The sequence below is a fragment of the Hypanus sabinus genome, chromosome 24, assembly GCF_030144855.1.
Source record: "Hypanus sabinus isolate sHypSab1 chromosome 24, sHypSab1.hap1, whole genome shotgun sequence".
Classification (NCBI taxonomy): Eukaryota; Metazoa; Chordata; class Chondrichthyes; order Myliobatiformes; family Dasyatidae; genus Hypanus; species Hypanus sabinus.
This window is the reverse complement of record NC_082729.1, coordinates 30182618-30200983: the sequence shown is the minus strand read 5'-3', so window position 1 is coordinate 30200983 and position 18366 is coordinate 30182618. Positions and strand designations below refer to the sequence as shown.

Here is an 18366-nt window from a genome sequence, read left to right as displayed (position 1 = left end):
AAAATGAACCACTTCACACTTATCTGGGTTGAACTCCATCTGCCACTTCTCAGCCCAGTTTTGCATCCTTTCCATGTCTCACTGTAACCTCTGACAGCCCTCCACACTATCCACAACACCCCAACCTTTGTGTCATCAGATTTACTAACCTATCCCTCCACTTCCTCATCCAGGTAATTTATAAACAAAAGAAATAGCCTTTCCATTCCTAATTTTAGCCCTCTGAGGAATTATTATAATAAGCTCCACCTGTTTACACCAAACAGACCTCAAATCCCTAATTGCTTACTCATCAGTAAGTCACATAGGCCTTGATTTTTCACAAAGAAGTGTCCTAGAACAGGTCCCTGTGGAACACCACTGGTCACCAACCTCCATGCAGAATACAACCACCCTTTGCCTTCTTTTGCCAAGCCAATGCTGAATCCACAAAGCAAGATCTCTTTGCATCCCACGCCTCCTTACTTTCTGAAGGTATGGGGAACCTTATCAAATGCCTTACTGAAATCCATGTATTCACCTGCTCTACCTTCATCAATGTGTTTTGTTACCTCCTCAAAGAATTCAATCAGGCTCGTATGGCACGCCCTGTCCTTGACAAAGCCATGGCTGACTATCCCTAATCATATTATATCTCTCCAAACGCTCATAAATCCTGCCTCTCGGGATCCTCCCCACAACTTGCCCACCACTGAAGTCAGACTCTCTGGTCTATAATTTCCTGGGTTATCTCTACTCCCTTTCTTGCACAAGGGAACAACGTTTGCAACCCTCCAACCCTCCGGTACTTCTCCCGTCCCTATTGATGATGCAAAGATCATTGCAAGGGGCTCAGGAATCTCCTCCCTCGCTTCCCTCCGTAGCCTGGGGTACATCTCATCCGGTCTCGGTGACTTATCCAACTTGATGCTTTTCAAAAGCTCCAGCAAATCCTCTTTCTTAATGTCTATATGCTCAAGCATTTCAGTCTGCCATAACTCATCCCTAGAATCACAAAGGTCCTTTTCCCTGAAGCAAAGTATTCATTAAGTAGCTGCGCCACCTCCTCTTGACCCCGTGCACGCGTTGGCACGTCATCGAAGACTCTGGCAAATTTCTACAGATGTACCGTGGAGAGAATTCAAACTGGTTGCATTGCCAGCTGGTGTGGAGGGGCCACTGCACAGCATCACAAACCTCAGCCGGCTCCGGCATGTGCACCAGCCTCCCCAACACTGAGGACATAAGAACACAAAATATAGGAGCAGAAGTAGGCCATTCGGCCCATCGAGTCTGCTCCACCATTCAGTCATGGACTGATCCAATTCTACCAGCCATCCCCACTCCCCTGCCTTCTCCCCATACCCCTTCATGCCCTGGCTAATCAAGAACCTATCTATCTCTGCCTTAAACACACCCAATGACTTGGCCTCCACAACGACCCATGGCAAAAAATTCCACAGATTTACCACCCACTGACTAAAGTAATTTCTCCACATCTCTGTTCTAAATGGATGTCCTTCAATCCTGAAGTCGTGCCCTCTTGTCCTAGACTCCCCTTCCAGGGGAAATAACTTTGCCATAACTAATCTGTTGAGGCCTTTTAACATTCAGGATGCTTCTATGAGATACCCCCCTCATTCTCCTGAACTCCAAAGAATACAGCCCAAGAGCTGCCCAATGTTCCCCATATGGTAACCCTTTCATTCCTGGAATCAATCTCGTGAATCTTCTCTGAACCCTCTCCAATGTCAGTAATCCTTTCTAAAATAAGGAGCCCAAACTGCACACAATACTCCAAGTGTGGTCTCAAGAGTACCTTATATTAAACTTGATTCTGGTCAAGAGAGTGCCAAGCTGTGATGTCTGACAAGGTTGTGGCTCAGTCCTAATTGATTTTTTTTTGAGGGGGATATGGAGATGGTTGTTGACTTCAGGAGGGCACGGAGCGACCACTCCCCGCTGAATGTCGACGGCTCCTCGGTAGAGATCGTTAAGAGCACCAAATTTCTTGGTATTCACTTGGCAGAAAATCTCACCTGGTCCCTCAACACCAGCTCCATAGCAAAGAAAGCCCAGCAGTGTCACTACTTTCTGCAAAGGCTGAGGGAAGTCCATCTCCCACCCCCCCCGCAATCCTCATCACATTCTACAGGGGTTGTATTGAGAGCATCCTGAGCAGCTGCATCACTGCCTGGTTCGGAAATTGCACCATCTCGGATCGCAAGACCCTGCAGCGGATAGTGACGTCAGATGAGAAGATCATCAGGGTCCCTCTTCCCGCCATTACAGATATTTACACCACACGCTACATCCGTAAAGCAAACAGCATTATGAAGGACCCCACGCACCGCTCATACAAACTCTTCTCACTCCTGCCGTCTGTTTTGTGCACTTTATGCAGTCCTGTGCAGCTCTGTAGTCTAGTGCAGTTTTTATGTTGTTTTACGTAGTCCAGTGTAGCCTTGTGCTGTCTCACATAGTCTAGTGTAGTTTTGTACTATCTCACATAGTCTAGTGTAGTTTTGTGCTGTCTCACATAGTCTTGTGTAGGTTTGTGCTGCCTCACATAGTCTCGTGTAGGTTTGTGCTGTCTCACATAGGCTAGTGCAGTTTTGTACTGTCTCACATAGACTAGTGTAGGTTTGTGTTGTTTCACATAGTCTAGTGTAGTTTTCTGCTCTCACATAGTCTAGTGTAGGTTTGTGCTCTCTCACATAGTCTAGTGTAGGTTTGTGCAGTCTCACATAGACTAGTGCAGTTTTGTACTGTCTCACATAGTCTAGTGTAGCCTTGTGGTATCTCACATAGTCTAGTGTAGGTTTGTGCCGTCTCTCATAGTCTAGTGTAGTTTTGTGCTCTCACATAGCCTAGTGTAGTTTTGTGCTGTCTCACAGAGTCTAGTGTAGTTTTGTACTGTCTCACATAGCCTAGTGTAGTTTTGTGCTGTCTCACATAGTCCAGTGTAGTTTTCTGCTCTCACATAGTCTAGTGTAGTTTTGTACTGTCTCACATAGTCTAGTGTAGTTTTCTACTGTCTCACATAGTCTAGTGTAGTTTTTTGCTGTCTCACATAGACTAGTGTAGTTTTGTGCTCTCACATAGTCTAGTGTAGTTTTGTACTGTCTCAGATAGCCTAGTGTAGTTTTATGCTGTCTCACATAGTCTAGTGTAGGTTTGCGCTGTCTCACATAGTCTAGTGTAGTTTTGTGCTGTCTCACACAGTCTAGTGTAGTTTTGTGCTGTCTCACATAGTCTAGTGTAGTTTTGTGCTGTCTCACATAGTCCAGTGTAGTTTTCTGCTCTCACATAGTCTAGTGTAGTTTTGTACTGTCTCACATAGTCTAGTGTAGTTTTCTACTGTCCCACATAGTCTAGTGTAGTTTTGTGCTGTCTCACATAGACTAGTGTAGTTTTGTGCTCTCACATAGTCTAGTGTAGTTTTGTACTGTCTCAGATAGCCTAGTGTAGTTTTGTGCTGTCTCACATAGTCTAGTGTAGGTTTGCGCTGTCTCACATAGTCTAGCGTAGTTTTGTGCTGTCTCACACAGTCTAGTGTAGTTTTGTTCTGTCTCACATAGTCTAGTGTAGTTTTGTGCTGTCTCACATAGTCTAGTGTAGGTTTGTGCTGTCTCACATAGTCTAGTGTAGTTTTGTGCTGTCTCACACAGTCTAGTGAAGTTTTGTGCTGTCTCACATAGTCTAGTGTAGTTTTGTACTGTCTCACATAGTCTAGTGTAGTTTTGTGCTGTCTCACATAGTCTAGTGCAGTTTTGTACTGTCTCACATAGTCTAGTGTAGTTTTGTGCTGTCTCACATAGTCTGGTGCAGTTTTGTGCTGTCTCACATAGTCTAGTGTAGTTTTGTACTGTCTCACATAGTCTAGTGTAGGTTTGTGCTGTCTCACATAGTCTAGTGTAGTTTCGTGCCGTCTCACATAGTCTAGTGTAGGTTTGTGCTGTCTCACATAGTCTAGTGAAGCTTTGTGCTGTCTCACATAGTCTAGTATAGTTTTGTATTGTCTCACATAGTCTAGTGTAGTTTTGTGCTGTCTCACATAGTCTAGTGAAGGTTAGTGGTGTCTCAAATAGTCTAGTGAAGGTTAGAGGTGTCTCACATAGTCTAGTGTAGTTTTGTGCTCTCACATAGTCTAGTGTAGTTTTGTGCTGTCTCACATAGCCTAGTGTAGTTTTGTGCTGTCTCACATAGTCTAGTGTAGTTTTGTACTGTCTCACATAGTCTAGTGTAGTTCTGTGCTGTCTCACATAGTCTAGTGTAGTTTTCTGCTCTCACATAGTCTAGTGTAGTTTTGTACTTGTCTCACATAGCCTAGTGTAGTTTTGTGCTGTCTCACATAGTCTAGTGTAGGTTTGTGCTGTCTCACATAGTCTAGTGCAGTTTTCTGCTCTCTCATAGTCTAGTGTAGTTTTGTACTGTCTCACATAGCCTAGTGTAGGTTTGTGCTGTCTCACATAGTCTAGTGTAGTTTTCTGCTCTCACATAGTCTAGTGTAGTTTTGTACTGTCTCACATAGCCTAGTGTAGTTTTGTACTGTCTCACATAGTCTAGTGTAGGTTTGTGCTGTCTCACATAGTCTAGTGCAGTTTTGTACTGTCTCACATAGTCTAGTGTAGTTTTGTACTGTCTCACATAGTCTAGTGCAGTTTTGTGCCGTCTCACACAGTCTAGAGCAGTTTTGTGCCGTCTCACATAGTCTAGTGTAGTTTTGTGCCGTCTCACATAGTCTAGTTTAGGTTTGTGCTGTCTCACATAGTCTAGTGTAGTTTTGTACTGTCTCACATAGTCTAGTGTAGGTTTGTGCTGTCTAACATAGTCTAGTGCAGTTTTGTGCTGTCGCACATTGTCTAGTGTAGTTTTGTACTATCTCACATAGTCTAGTGTAGTTTTGTGCTGTCTCACATAGTCTAGTGTAGGTTTGTGCTGTCTCACATAGTCTAGTGTAGTTTTCTGCTCTCACATAGTCTAGTGTAGGTTTGTGCTGTCTCACATAGTCTAGTGTAGGTTTGTGCTGTCTCACATAGTCTAGTGCAGTTTTGTACTGCCTCACATAGCCTAGTGTAGGTTTGTGCTGTCTCACATAGTCTAGTGTAGTTTTCTGCTCTCACATAGTCAAGTGTAGGTTTGTGCTGTATCACATAGTCTAGTGTAGGTTTGTGCAGTCTCACATAGTCTAGTGCAGTTTTGTACTGTCTCACACAGTCTAGTGCAGTTTTGTGCCGTCTCACATAGTCTAGTGTAGTTTTGTGCCGTCTCACATAGTCTAGTGTAGTTTTGTACTGTCTCACATAGCCTAGTGTAGTTTTGTGCTGTCTCACATAGTCCAGTGTAGTTTTCTCCTCCCACATAGTCTAGTGTAGTTTTGTACTGTCTCACATAGTCTAGTGTAGTTTTCTACTGTCTCACATAGTCTAGTGTAGTTTTGTGCTGTCTCACATAGACTAGTGTAGTTTTGTGCTCTCACATAGTCTAGTGTAGTTTTGTACTGTCTCAGATAGCCTAGTGTAGTTTTGTGCTGTCTCACATAGTCTAGTGTAGGTTTGCGCTGTCTCACACAGTCTAGTGTAGTTTTGTGCTGTCTCACATAGTCTAGTGTAGTTTTGTGCTGTCTCACATAGTCTAGTGTAGGTTTGTGCTGTCTCACATAGTCTAGTGTAGTTTTGTGCTGTCTCACATAGTCTAGTGCAGTTTTGTACTGTCTCACATAGTCTAGTGTAGTTTTGTGCTGTCTCACATAGTCTGGTGCAGTTTTGTGCTGTCTCACATAGTCTAGTGTAGTTTTGTACTGTCTCACATAGTCTAGTGTAGGTTTGTGCTGTCTCACATAGTCTAGTGTAGTTTCGTGCCGTCTCACATAGTCTAGTGTAGTTTTGTGCTGTCTCACATAGTCTAGTGTAGTTTTGTACTGTCTCACATAGTCTAGTGTAGTTTTGTGCTGTCTCACATAGTCTAGTGAAGGTTAGTGGTGTCTCAAATAGTCTAGTGAAGGTTAGAGGTGTCTCACATAGTCTAGTGTAGTTTTGTGCCGTCTCACACAGTCTAGTGCGGTTTTGTGCCGTCTCACATAGTCTAGTGTAGTTTTGTGCCGTCTCACATAGTCTAGTTTAGGTTTGTGCTGTCTCACATAGTCTAGTGTAGTTTTGTACTGTCTCACATAGTCTAGTGTAGGTTTGTGCTGTCTAACATAGTCTAGTGCAGTTTTGTGCTGTCGCACATAGTCTAGTGTAGTTTTGTGCTGTCTCACATAGTCTAGTGCAGTTTTGTACTGTCTCACATAGCCTAGTGTAGGTTTGTGCTGTCTCACATAGTCTAGTGTAGTTTTGTACTGTCTCACATAGTCTAGTGTAGGTTTGTGCTGTCTCACATAGTCTAGTGTAGTTTTCTGCTCTCACATAGTCTAGTATAGGTTTGTGCTCTCTCACATAGTCTAGTGTAGGTTTGTGCAGTCTCACATAGTCTAGTGCAGTTTTGTACTGTCTCACATAGTCTAGTGTAGCCTTGTGATATCTCACATAGTCTAGTGTAGGTTTGTGCCGTCTCTCATAGTCTAGTGTAGTTTTGTACTGTCTCACATAGCCTAGTGTAGGTTTGTGCTGTCTCACATAGTCTAGTGTAGTTTTCTGCTCTCACATAGTCTAGTGTAGTTTTGTACTGTCTCAGATAGCCTAGTGTAGTTTTATGCTGTCTCACATAGTCTAGTGTAGGTTTGCGCTGTCTCACATAGTCTAGTGTAGTTTTGTGCTGTCTCACACAGTCTAGTGTAGTTTTGTGCTGTCTCACATAGTCTAGTGTAGTTTTGTGCTGTCTCACATAGTCCAGTGTAGTTTTCTGCTCTCACATAGTCTAGTGTAGTTTTGTACTGTCTCACATAGTCTAGTGTAGTTTTCTACTGTCTCACATAGTCTAGTGTAGTTTTGTGCTGTCTCACATAGACTAGTGTAGTTTTGTGCTCTCACATAGTCTAGTGTAGTTTTGTACTGTCTCAGATAGCCTAGTGTAGTTGTCACGTTCTCCTTCGGGTGTAACGAAACGCCGAATTTAACGTCCGGATAAACCACAGTTAATAAGAACCAGATCGCAGTAAGATTAACCATTTACTGTTCACTCTTCACATTAACATATGGTGAAAACTGTTGATAAAACAATACAAGATTGATACAGTATTTGTTCCTTCCTTAATATCACATTTCAAGTGTAAATACTTGCAAAGGTGACTATAACTACATTACACTAAGGTGCAGTATACAGGGAGAGTTTACCTGCTCCATTGACTACTTTAAATACACTTCCATGCAAACTATCCGCGACTCTTTAACTAACGAAAGCATAAACATTATCTACCGACGTTACCTCTAACAGGTTCAGCATTAATATCTTAGTTCAATATATCGATTATCTATTAACTTACAGCGTTGCTCTCACTGTGATTTCTCATGCCTGCAAAACTGCTTGTGCTCAGGTGAGCCTCGTGGAAAGCCCCCACCCTCGCGCTAATTTCAAACCGGTGTTTTCCCACAAGACGCGGCGAAACCGGATGTGACGTCATCGCATGCCGATATATTTTACATGCAATGAATATACTTTAAACACTTCTAATTCTAACTAGAAAATACTATTGAATGAATTACTAAGCGAAAATATTATAAACTAAATAACTGTCGTAAAGACAGCACACTCCCCGCTTGACCTTCGTAAGGTCACAATGAGCAGAGTACAAACTTAGTCTCTTAATCAGTCATTGGGTAGAAGTAGAATAACTTCTGTAACTGGCCCTTGGTAAATTTTCACATCGCCTTGGTCGGTAGTCTTCAATTCGATCTTCCTGACATGTCCATCCTCGCTAGGGAATGTAGCAGTGATTCTGGCCATTGGCCAGCTGTTGCGGGTGGCTTGCTTGTCCCTGAGCAGGACTAAGTCTTCAACTTGAAGATTCCTTCGGGGTTCTGTCCACTTTTGTCTCTGTTGCAACAAAGGTAGATATTTTTGTCTCCAGCGGGACCAGAACGGATTTGCCAGAGCCTGGACTTGTCTCCATTGCTTTGTGTACAAGTCCTTGTCTGAGAAGTCTCCTGGTGGAGGAGGTGCTCCTGCCTTCTGCGTAAGGAGCGTTGATGGCGAAAGTATAAAGGGGTTTTCTGGGTCAGAAGACACAGGTAGGAATGATTGTGCGTTTATAATGGCTGTGACCTCTGCCATTAGGGTGCACAGTACCTCGTGGGCCAATCGGGTGCGTTGCTGTATCTCAGGTTTCCTTTTCCAGGTTTTCCGTAAGGACGTGAACCGTTTGACTGCCTGCTCTTTGTTATCTGGTGAGCGCTGGCGTGGTTCTCTGATTGGCAATGGGGCAACCCCATTATTTGCTTCATCTCTGAAGACCTTGGTGTCTTTGGTTTTTAAAGAAATGGTATCTTGAGCTGATTGTGCAAGTTTGTTGTCATACTTCGTTAGAGCGAAGACTGACTGGCCCAGCGACTCGTCGCTTGCCTCGCGCTTGTTAACGCCTTGTTGTGCTTCCTTGATGCACGGGACACTCGGGCAGGGTCGAAAGATTGAATGGCGGCCACTCTCTAGCACATTGGTCTTGAGTGTGTTAACCATCGGTTTGTGTACGTCACCGAGACACACCTCTCCTATCACCACCCAGCCCAGATCCAGACGTTGCGCGAAGGGGGCGTTGAGTGGTCCATTGATCTGCTGCCTAACCTTGTGTACCTGGATAACATCTCTTCCTAATAGCAGGAGTATTTCCGCTTTCGGATCCAGTTCTGGGATGTGTTTGGCGATGTGGTGGAGATGCGGCTGGTGTAGCACCGCACTTGGTGTCGGGATCCCAGCGCGGTTATTCATGATTTCATTGCACTCTAAGAGCGGAGGGAGACAGATGACGACTTTACCATCCAGGGACTCGATCTGGATGCCTTCTGCCTTCCTTCCTTGGGTTTTCATGTTGCCTGAGCAAGTTTTGAGGTAGTATGGGAACCGCTCACTCTCAATGTTGAATAATTTAAAGAACTCTGGACTGACTAGTGAACGATTGCTCTGATCGTCCAGAATCACGTAGGCTTTGATGGCCTTGTCTTTGGCTCCTTTAGGGTACACCTTAGTGAGGCAGATCTTGGAACAAGAACGACTTGACTGAGCTTGACCGCAAACTTCTGTACAGTTCGTGCTGACAGCTATTGACCTAGAGTGAGCCTCTCCCTCCCCGCCGTCCTGTTGTGGGGGTGAAGGAGCGCTCTCGGTTTGTGGTGACAGGTCGGGATGCATGGCCTCGACGTGATCTGGGCTGCCACATTCCGGACACTTCACGGCGATCGTACACTCTCTGGCGAGGTGAGAGGTTGAGGAACAGCATCTAAAACATATTCTTTTCTCCTTGAGAAGAGCCGTCCTCTCTTCAAGGGGTTTTTCCCTAAACATTCTGCATGCTTTCAGGGGGTGAGGTTTGTTATGCAATGGACAATACTTGCCAGGGTCGTTGTTAGTTGTAAGGGCTTCGGTCTTGAGCACTGACACGGGTTTATCAATGTTGAAAACATTCGAAACGGATCTGCTTGGCTTGGTGTAAATCGAACTGCTTCCTGGACCTACAAGGCTAGGGTCGTTTCGCCTCTTCGCCTCCTTGCACACAAACCTAGTGAGGAGCTCAAAGGGAGGAAATCGACCATCGTGGTCTTCCTTGTACTCTGAGGCAACAGTCAGCCACTTGTCCTGCAGCCCAAATGGAAGTTTGTCCACAATTGGTCTAATCCCGGATGGAGTATCTAGGAATACTAGACCAGCTGAATAGCCATCTTCTTTGGCGCCTTGGATCTCCATGAGTAAATCTCCGAATTCTCTTAACTTAAAGTGATCTTTGGCTGACACCTTAGGAAAGTTTTCCAGACGTCGATATAGCGCCCTTTCAATAATGTCGGGGGACCCATATCTCTCCCAAAGTCTCTCCCACGCTTCGCTTAAGGCTAGCTCAGGTTTGTTGATGTACACTGAACGCATGCGTCTCACCTGGTCGCGTGATTCTTTCCCCAGCCATTTCGCCATAAGGTCCAACCTTTGGGTTGCACTGAGCTGGACCCCGTCAATCACGTTGGTGAATGTGGAGAGCCAAGCACGGTAATTTTCGGGTTTATCGTCAAACTGGTACAGTCCCGAAGTGACGAGATCCCGTCGTGCTAAATACTGCAGCGTGGGATCGGCTGCAAGCGGCATGTGGGCTGGAGAAGTGCGTTGGCGCCCATATGACTGAGAACGCACGTTTCTCATGGAATTTGCCATCCTGGATTCAACCTCCGCGTCTCTTCGCATCGAACTTTGTAACTTTGGTGTCAAAGTATATCGGTTGTCAGCTCTTTCATTCTTGACTTCATCGCGGGGCCGCGAGGGTAAATTCTCCTCCTCGTAGCTGGGGAAGTTATCGAATAGGTATGGAGAGGGGAGACGAGCCTGCCTGTCTGCTTGATATTGTACATAGTCGCTCGTGCGTTCCAGTCTGGTCCTTTCCAAAGCAGAGCTTGTTTCGGTCAGATCACGCGACCCTTCAGCTTCTTCTATGTACTCTGCTTCCACCCTGGCAGCTTCTCCTTCTCCTTCTAGCTGCAGCACATGCAACTCTGTCGATATTTTTGTCATTTCCAACTGGGTTTCGGCTTCTCTGGCGGCCTCTTCTCTTTGTCTGGCAGCCTCTTCGGCTTCTCTGGCAGCCTCTTCTCTGGCAGCCTTTTCTTTCTGGATTTCGGCTTCTTTGGTGGCCAGTTTCATTTTCAAAACTGCTTCTTGTCTGGCGTAACGCAGTAGCACCTTGGCGGCTTCTGCCTTTCTGGCGGCCCTTTCGGCTTCTCTGGCAGCCTTTTCTTTCTGGATTTCGGCTTCTCTGGTGGCCAGTTTCATTTTCAAAACTGCTTCTTGTTTGGCGTAATGCAGTCGCACCTTGGCGGCTTCTGCCTTGGCTCTTGCCTGTGTGGACTTTCTTGATGTCGTTCTACTGCCCTTGTCGCTGGGCGCCATCGACTTGATCCCGGATCGAGCTGACATTGCAGCACTTGAAACACCTGATAATGCCGCTTTTTCACTGTCACGTTCTCCTTCGGGTGTAACGAAACGCCGAATTTAACGTCCGGATAAACCACAGTTAATAAGAACCAGATCGCAGTAAGATTAACCATTTACTGTTCACTCTTCACATTAACATATGGTGAAAACTGTTGATAAAACAATACAAGATTGATACAGTATTTGTTCCTTCCTTAATATCACATTTCAAGTGTAAATACTTGCAAAGGTGACTATAACTACATTACACTAAGGTGCAGTATACAGGGAGAGTTTACCTGCTCCATTGACTACTTTAAATACACTTCCATGCAAACTATCCGCGACTCTTTAACTAACGAAAGCATAAACATTATCTACCGACGTTACCTCTAACAGGTTCAGCATTAATATCTTAGTTCAATATATCGATTATCTATTAACTTACAGCGTTGCTCTCACTGTGATTTCTCATGCCTGCAAAACTGCTTGTGCTCAGGTGAGCCTCGTGGAAAGCCCCCACCCTCGCGCTAATTTCAAACCGGTGTTTTCCCACAAGACGCGGCGAAACCGGATGTGACGTCATCGCATGCCGATATATTTTACATGCAATGAATATACTTTAAACACTTCTAATTCTAACTAGAAAATACTATTGAATGAATTACTAAGCGAAAATATTATAAACTAAATAACTGTCGTAAAGACAGCACAGTAGTTTTGTGCTGTCTCACACAGTCTAGTGTAGTTTTGTTCTGTCTCACATAGTCTAGTGTAGTTTTGTGCTGTCTCACATAGTCTAGTGTAGGTTTGTGCTGTCTCACATAGTCTAGTGTAGTTTTGTGCTGTCTCACACAGTCTAGTGAAGTTTTGTGCTGTCTCACATAGTCTAGTGTAGTTTTGTACTGTCTCACATAGTCTAGTGTAGTTTTGTGCTGTCTCACATAGTCTAGTGCAGTTTTGTACTGTCTCACATAGTCTAGTGTAGTTTTGTGCTGTCTCACATAGTCTGGTGCAGTTTTGTGCTGTCTCACATAGTCTAGTGTAGTTTTGTACTGTCTCACATAGTCTAGTGTAGGTTTGTGCTGTCTCACATAGTCTAGTGTAGTTTCGTGCCGTCTCACATAGTCTAGTGTAGGTTTGTGCTGTCTCACATAGTCTAGTGAAGCTTTGTGCTGTCTCACATAGTCTAGTGTAGTTTTGTATTGTCTCACATAGTCTAGTGTAGTTTTGTGCTGTCTCACATAGTCTAGTGAAGGTTAGTGGTGTCTCAAATAGTCTAGTGAAGGTTAGAGGTGTCTCACATAGTCTAGTGTAGTTTTGTGCTCTCACATAGTCTAGTGTAGTTTTGTGCTGTCTCACATAGCCTAGTGTAGTTTTGTGCTGTCTCACATAGTCTAGTGTAGTTTTGTACTGTCTCACATAGTCTAGTGTAGTTCTGTGCTGTCTCACATAGTCTAGTGTAGTTTTCTGCTCTCACATAGTCTAGTGTAGTTTTGTACTTGTCTCACATAGCCTAGTGTAGTTTTGTGCTGTCTCACATAGTCTAGTGTAGGTTTGTGCTGTCTCACATAGTCTAGTGCAGTTTTCTGCTCTCTCATAGTCTAGTGTAGTTTTGTACTGTCTCACATAGCCTAGTGTAGGTTTGTGCTGTCTCACAAAGTCTAGTGTAGTTTTCTGCTCTCACATAGTCTAGTGTAGTTTTGTACTGTCTCACATAGCCTAGTGTAGTTTTGTACTGTCTCACATAGTCTAGTGTAGGTTTGTGCTGTCTCACATAGTCTAGTGTAGTTTTGTACTGTCTCACATAGTCTAGTGTAGGTTTGTGCTGTCTAACATAGTCTAGTGCAGTTTTGTGCTGTCGCACATTGTCTAGTGTAGTTTTGTACTATCTCACATAGTCTAGTGTAGTTTTGTGCTGTCTCACATAGTCTAGTGTAGGTTTGTGCTGTCTCACATAGTCTAGTGTAGTTTTCTGCTCTCACATAGTCTAGTGTAGGTTTGTGCTGTCTCACATAGTCTAGTGTAGGTTTGTGCTGTCTCACATAGTCTAGTGCAGTTTTGTACTGCCTCACATAGCCTAGTGCAGGTTTGTGCTGTCTCACATAGTCTAGTGTAGTTTTCTGCTCTCACATAGTCAAGTGTAGGTTTGTGCTGTATCACATAGTCTAGTGTAGGTTTGTGCAGTCTCACATAGTCTAGTGCAGTTTTGTACTGTCTCACACAGTCTAGTGCAGTTTTGTGCCGTCTCACATAGTCTAGTGTAGTTTTGTGCCGTCTCACATAGTCTAGTGTAGTTTTGTACTGTCTCACATAGCCTAGTGTAGTTTTGTGCTGTCTCACATAGTCCAGTGTAGTTTTCTCCTCCCACATAGTCTAGTGTAGTTTTGTACTGTCTCACATAGTCTAGTGTAGTTTTCTACTGTCTCACATAGTCTAGTGTAGTTTTGTGCTGTCTCACATAGACTAGTGTAGTTTTGTGCTCTCACATAGTCTAGTGTAGTTTTGTACTGTCTCAGATAGCCTAGTGTAGTTTTGTGCTGTCTCACATAGTCTAGTGTAGGTTTGCGCTGTCTCACACAGTCTAGTGTAGTTTTGTGCTGTCTCACATAGTCTAGTGTAGTTTTGTGCTGTCTCACATAGTCTAGTGTAGGTTTGTGCTGTCTCACATAGTCTAGTGTAGTTTTGTGCTGTCTCACATAGTCTAGTGCAGTTTTGTACTGTCTCACATATTCTAGTGTAGTTTTGTGCTGTCTCACATAGTCTGGTGCAGTTTTGTGCTGTCTCACATAGTCTAGTGTAGTTTTGTACTGTCTCACATAGTCTAGTGTAGGTTTGTGCTGTCTCACATAGTCTAGTGTAGTTTCGTGCCGTCTCACATAGTCTAGTGTAGTTTTGTGCTGTCTCACATAGTCTAGTGTAGTTTTGTACTGTCTCACATAGTCTAGTGTAGTTTTGTGCTGTCTCACATAGTCTAGTGAAGGTTAGTGGTGTCTCAAATAGTCTAGTGAAGGTTAGAGGTGTCTCACATAGTCTAGTGTAGTTTTGTGCCGTCTCACACAGTCTAGTGCGGTTTTGTGCCGTCTCACATAGTCTAGTGTAGTTTTGTGCCGTCTCACATAGTCTAGTTTAGGTTTGTGCTGTCTCACATAGTCTAGTGTAGTTTTGTACTGTCTCACATAGTCTAGTGTAGGTTTGTGCTGTCTAACATAGTCTAGTGCAGTTTTGTGCTGTCGCACATAGTCTAGTGTAGTTTTGTGCTGTCTCACATAGTCTAGTGCAGTTTTGTACTGTCTCACATAGCCTAGTGTAGGTTTGTGCTGTCTCACATAGTCTAGTGTAGTTTTGTACTGTCTCACATAGTCTAGTGTAGGTTTGTGCTGTCTCACATAGTCTAGTGTAGTTTTCTGCTCTCACATAGTCTAGTATAGGTTTGTGCTCTCTCACATAGTCTAGTGTAGGTTTGTGCAGTCTCACATAGTCTAGTGCAGTTTTGTACTGTCTCACATAGTCTAGTGTAGCCTTGTGATATCTCACATAGTCTAATGTAGGTTTGTGCCGTCTCTCATAGTCTAGTGTAGTTTTGTACTGTCTCACATAGCCTAGTGTAGGTTTGTGCTGTCTCACATAGTCTAGTGTAGTTTTCTGCTCTCACATAGTCTAGTGTAGTTTTGTACTGTCTCAGATAGCCTAGTGTAGTTTTATGCTGTCTCACATAGTCTAGTGTAGGTTTGCGCTGTCTCACATAGTCTAGTGTAGTTTTGTGCTGTCTCACACAGTCTAGTGTAGTTTTGTGCTGTCTCACATAGTCTAGTGTAGTTTTGTGCTGTCTCACATAGTCCAGTGTAGTTTTCTGCTCTCACATAGTCTAGTGTAGTTTTGTACTGTCTCACATAGTCTAGTGTAGTTTTCTACTGTCTCACATAGTCTAGTGTAGTTTTGTGCTGTCTCACATAGACTAGTGTAGTTTTGTGCTCTCACATAGTCTAGTGTAGTTTTGTACTGTCTCAGATAGCCTAGTGTAGTTTTGTGCTGTCTCACATAGTCTAGTGTAGGTTTGCGCTGTCTCACATAGTCTAGCGTAGTTTTGTGCTGTCTCACACAGTCTAGTGTAGTTTTGTTCTGTCTCACATAGTCTAGTGTAGTTTTGTGCTGTCTCACATAGTCTAGTGTAGGTTTGTGCTGTCTCACATAGTCTAGTGTAGTTTTGTGCTGTCTCACACAGTCTAGTGAAGTTTTGTGCTGTCTCACATAGTCTAGTGTAGTTTTGTACTGTCTCACATAGTCTAGTGTAGTTTTGTGCTGTCTCACATAGTCTAGTGCAGTTTTGTACTGTCTCACATAGTCTAGTGTAGTTTTGTGCTGTCTCACATAGTCTGGTGCAGTTTTGTGCTGTCTCACATAGTCTAGTGTAGTTTTGTACTGTCTCACATAGTCTAGTGTAGGTTTGTGCTGTCTCACATAGTCTAGTGTAGTTTCGTGCCGTCTCACATAGTCTAGTGTAGGTTTGTGCTGTCTCACATAGTCTAGTGAAGCTTTGTGCTGTCTCACATAGTCTAGTGTAGTTTTGTATTGTCTCACATAGTCTAGTGTAGTTTTGTGCTGTCTCACATAGTCTAGTGAAGGTTAGTGGTGTCTCAAATAGTCTAGTGAAGGTTAGAGGTGTCTCACATAGTCTAGTGTAGTTTTGTGCTCTCACATAGTCTAGTGTAGTTTTGTGCTGTCTCACATAGCCTAGTGTAGTTTTGTGCTGTCTCACATAGTCTAGTGTAGTTTTGTACTGTCTCACATAGTCTAGTGTAGTTCTGTGCTGTCTCACATAGTCTAGTGTAGTTTTCTGCTCTCACATAGTCTAGTGTAGTTTTGTACTTGTCTCACATAGCCTAGTGTAGTTTTGTGCTGTCTCACATAGTCTAGTGTAGGTTTGTGCTGTCTCACATAGTCTAGTGCAGTTTTCTGCTCTCTCATAGTCTAGTGTAGTTTTGTACTGTCTCACATAGCCTAGTGTAGGTTTGTGCTGTCTCACAAAGTCTAGTGTAGTTTTCTGCTCTCACATAGTCTAGTGTAGTTTTGTACTGTCTCACATAGCCTAGTGTAGTTTTGTACTGTCTCACATAGTCTAGTGTAGGTTTGTGCTGTCTCACATAGTCTAGTGCAGTTTTGTACTGTCTCACATAGTCTAGTGTAGTTTTGTACTGTCTCACATAGTCTAGTGCAGTTTTGTGCCGTCTCACACAGTCTAGAGCAGTTTTGTGCCGTCTCACATAGTCTAGTGTAGTTTTGTGCCGTCTCACATAGTCTAGTTTAGGTTTGTGCTGTCTCACATAGTCTAGTGTAGTTTTGTACTGTCTCACATAGTCTAGTGTAGGTTTGTGCTGTCTAACATAGTCTAGTGCAGTTTTGTGCTGTCGCACATTGTCTAGTGTAGTTTTGTACTATCTCACATAGTCTAGTGTAGTTTTGTGCTGTCTCAAATAGTCTAGTGTAGGTTTGTGCTGTCTCACATAGTCTAGTGTAGTTTTCTGCTCTCACATAGTCTAGTGTAGGTTTGTGCTGTCTCACATAGTCTAGTGTAGGTTTGTGCTGTCTCACATAGTCTAGTGCAGTTTTGTACTGCCTCACATAGCCTAGTGTAGGTTTGTGCTGTCTCACATAGTCTAGTGTAGTTTTCTGCTCTCACATAGTCTAGTGTAGGTTTGTGCTGTATCACATAGTCTAGTGTAGGTTTGTGCAGTCTCACATAGTCTAGTGCAGTTTTGTACTGTCTCACACAGTCTAGTGCAGTTTTGTGCCGTCTCACATAGTCTAGTGTAGTTTTGTGCCGTCTCACATAGTCTAGTGTAGTTTTGTACTGTCTCACATAGCCTAGTGTAGTTTTGTGCTGTCTCACATAGTCCAGTGTAGTTTTCTGCTCCCACATAGTCTAGTGTAGTTTTGTACTGTCTCACATAGTCTAGTGTAGTTTTCTACTGTCTCACATAGTCTAGTGTAGTTTTGTGCTGTCTCACATAGACTAGTGTAGTTTTGTGCTCTCACATAGTCTAGTGTAGTTTTGTACTGTCTCAGATAGCCTAGTGTAGTTTTGTGCTGTCTCACATAGTCTAGTGTAGGTTTGCGCTGTCTCACACAGTATAGTGTAGTTTTGTGCCGTCTCACATAGTCTAGTGTAGTTTTGTGCTGTCTCACATAGTCTAGTGTAGGTTTGTGCTGTCTCACATAGTCTAGTGTAGTTTTGTGCTGTCTCACACAGTCTAGTGAAGTTTTGTGCTGTCTCACATAGTCTAGTGTAGTTTTGCACTGTCTCACATAGTCTAGTGTAGTTTTGTGCTGTCTCACATAGTCTAGTGCAGTTTTGTACTGTCTCACATAGTCTAGTGTAGTTTTGTGCTGTCTCACATAGTCTGGTGCAGTTTTGTGCTGTCTCACATAGTCTAGTGTAGTTTTGTACTGTCTCACATAGTCTAGTGTAGTTTTGTGCTGTCTCACATAGTCTAGTGAAGGTTAGTGGTGTCTCAAATAGTCTAGTGATGGTTAGAGGTGTCTCACATAGTCTAGTGTAGTTTTGTGCCGTCTCACACAGTCTAGTGCAGTTTTGTGCCGTCTCACATAGTCTAGTGTAGTTTTGTGCCGTCTCACATAGTCTAGTTTAGGTTTGTGCTGTCTCACATAGTCTAGTGTAGTTTTGTACTGTCTCACATAGTCTAGTGTAGGTTTGTGCTGTCTAACATAGTCTAGTGCAGTTTTGTGCTGTCGCACATTGTCTAGTGTAGTTTTGTACTATCTCACATAGTCTAGTGTAGTTTTGTGCTGTCTCACATAGTCTCGTGTAGGTTTGTGCTGTCTCACATAGTCTAGTGCAGTTTTGTACTGTCTCACATAGCCTAGTGTAGGTTTGTGCTGTCTCACATAGTCTAGTGCAGTTTTGTACTGTCTCACATAGCCTAGTGTAGGTTTGTGCTGTCTCACATAGTCTAGTGTAGTTTTCTGCTCTCACATAGTCTAGTATAGGTTTGTGCTCTCTCACATAGTCTAGTGTAGGTTTGTGCAGTCTCACATAGTCTAGTGCAGTTTTGTACTGTCTCACATAGTCTAGTGTAGCCTTGTGATATCTCACATAGTCTAGTGTAGGTTTGTGCCGTCTCTCATAGTCTAGTGTAGTTTTGTGCTCTCACATAGCCTAGTGTAGTTTTGTGCTGTCTCACAGAGTCTAGTGTAGTTTTGTACTATCTCACATAGCCTAGTGTAGTTTTGTGCTGTCTCACATAGTCCAGTGTAGTTTTCTGCTCTCACATAGTCTAGTGTAGTTTTGTACTGTCTCACATAGTCTAGTGTAGTTTTCTA

The 18366-nt window shown here is 43.5% G+C and overlaps 1 protein-coding gene across 1 annotated transcript; it reads right to left on the bottom strand.

Annotated features, from left to right (window-relative positions):
* Positions 1-946: 946 nt before the first annotated feature.
* LOC132380726 (uncharacterized) lies at positions 947-11679 on the bottom strand. The gene is made up of 3 exons (XM_059949717.1): positions 11474-11679; positions 9097-11195; positions 947-1096 (listed from the first exon to the last, which is right to left on the bottom strand). The coding sequence occupies exons 2-3, from the start codon at positions 11026-11028 to the stop codon at positions 947-949; spliced, it is 2082 nt and encodes a 693-aa protein (XP_059805700.1). The 5' UTR covers positions 11029-11195; positions 11474-11679.
* Positions 11680-18366: the final 6687 nt, after the last annotated feature.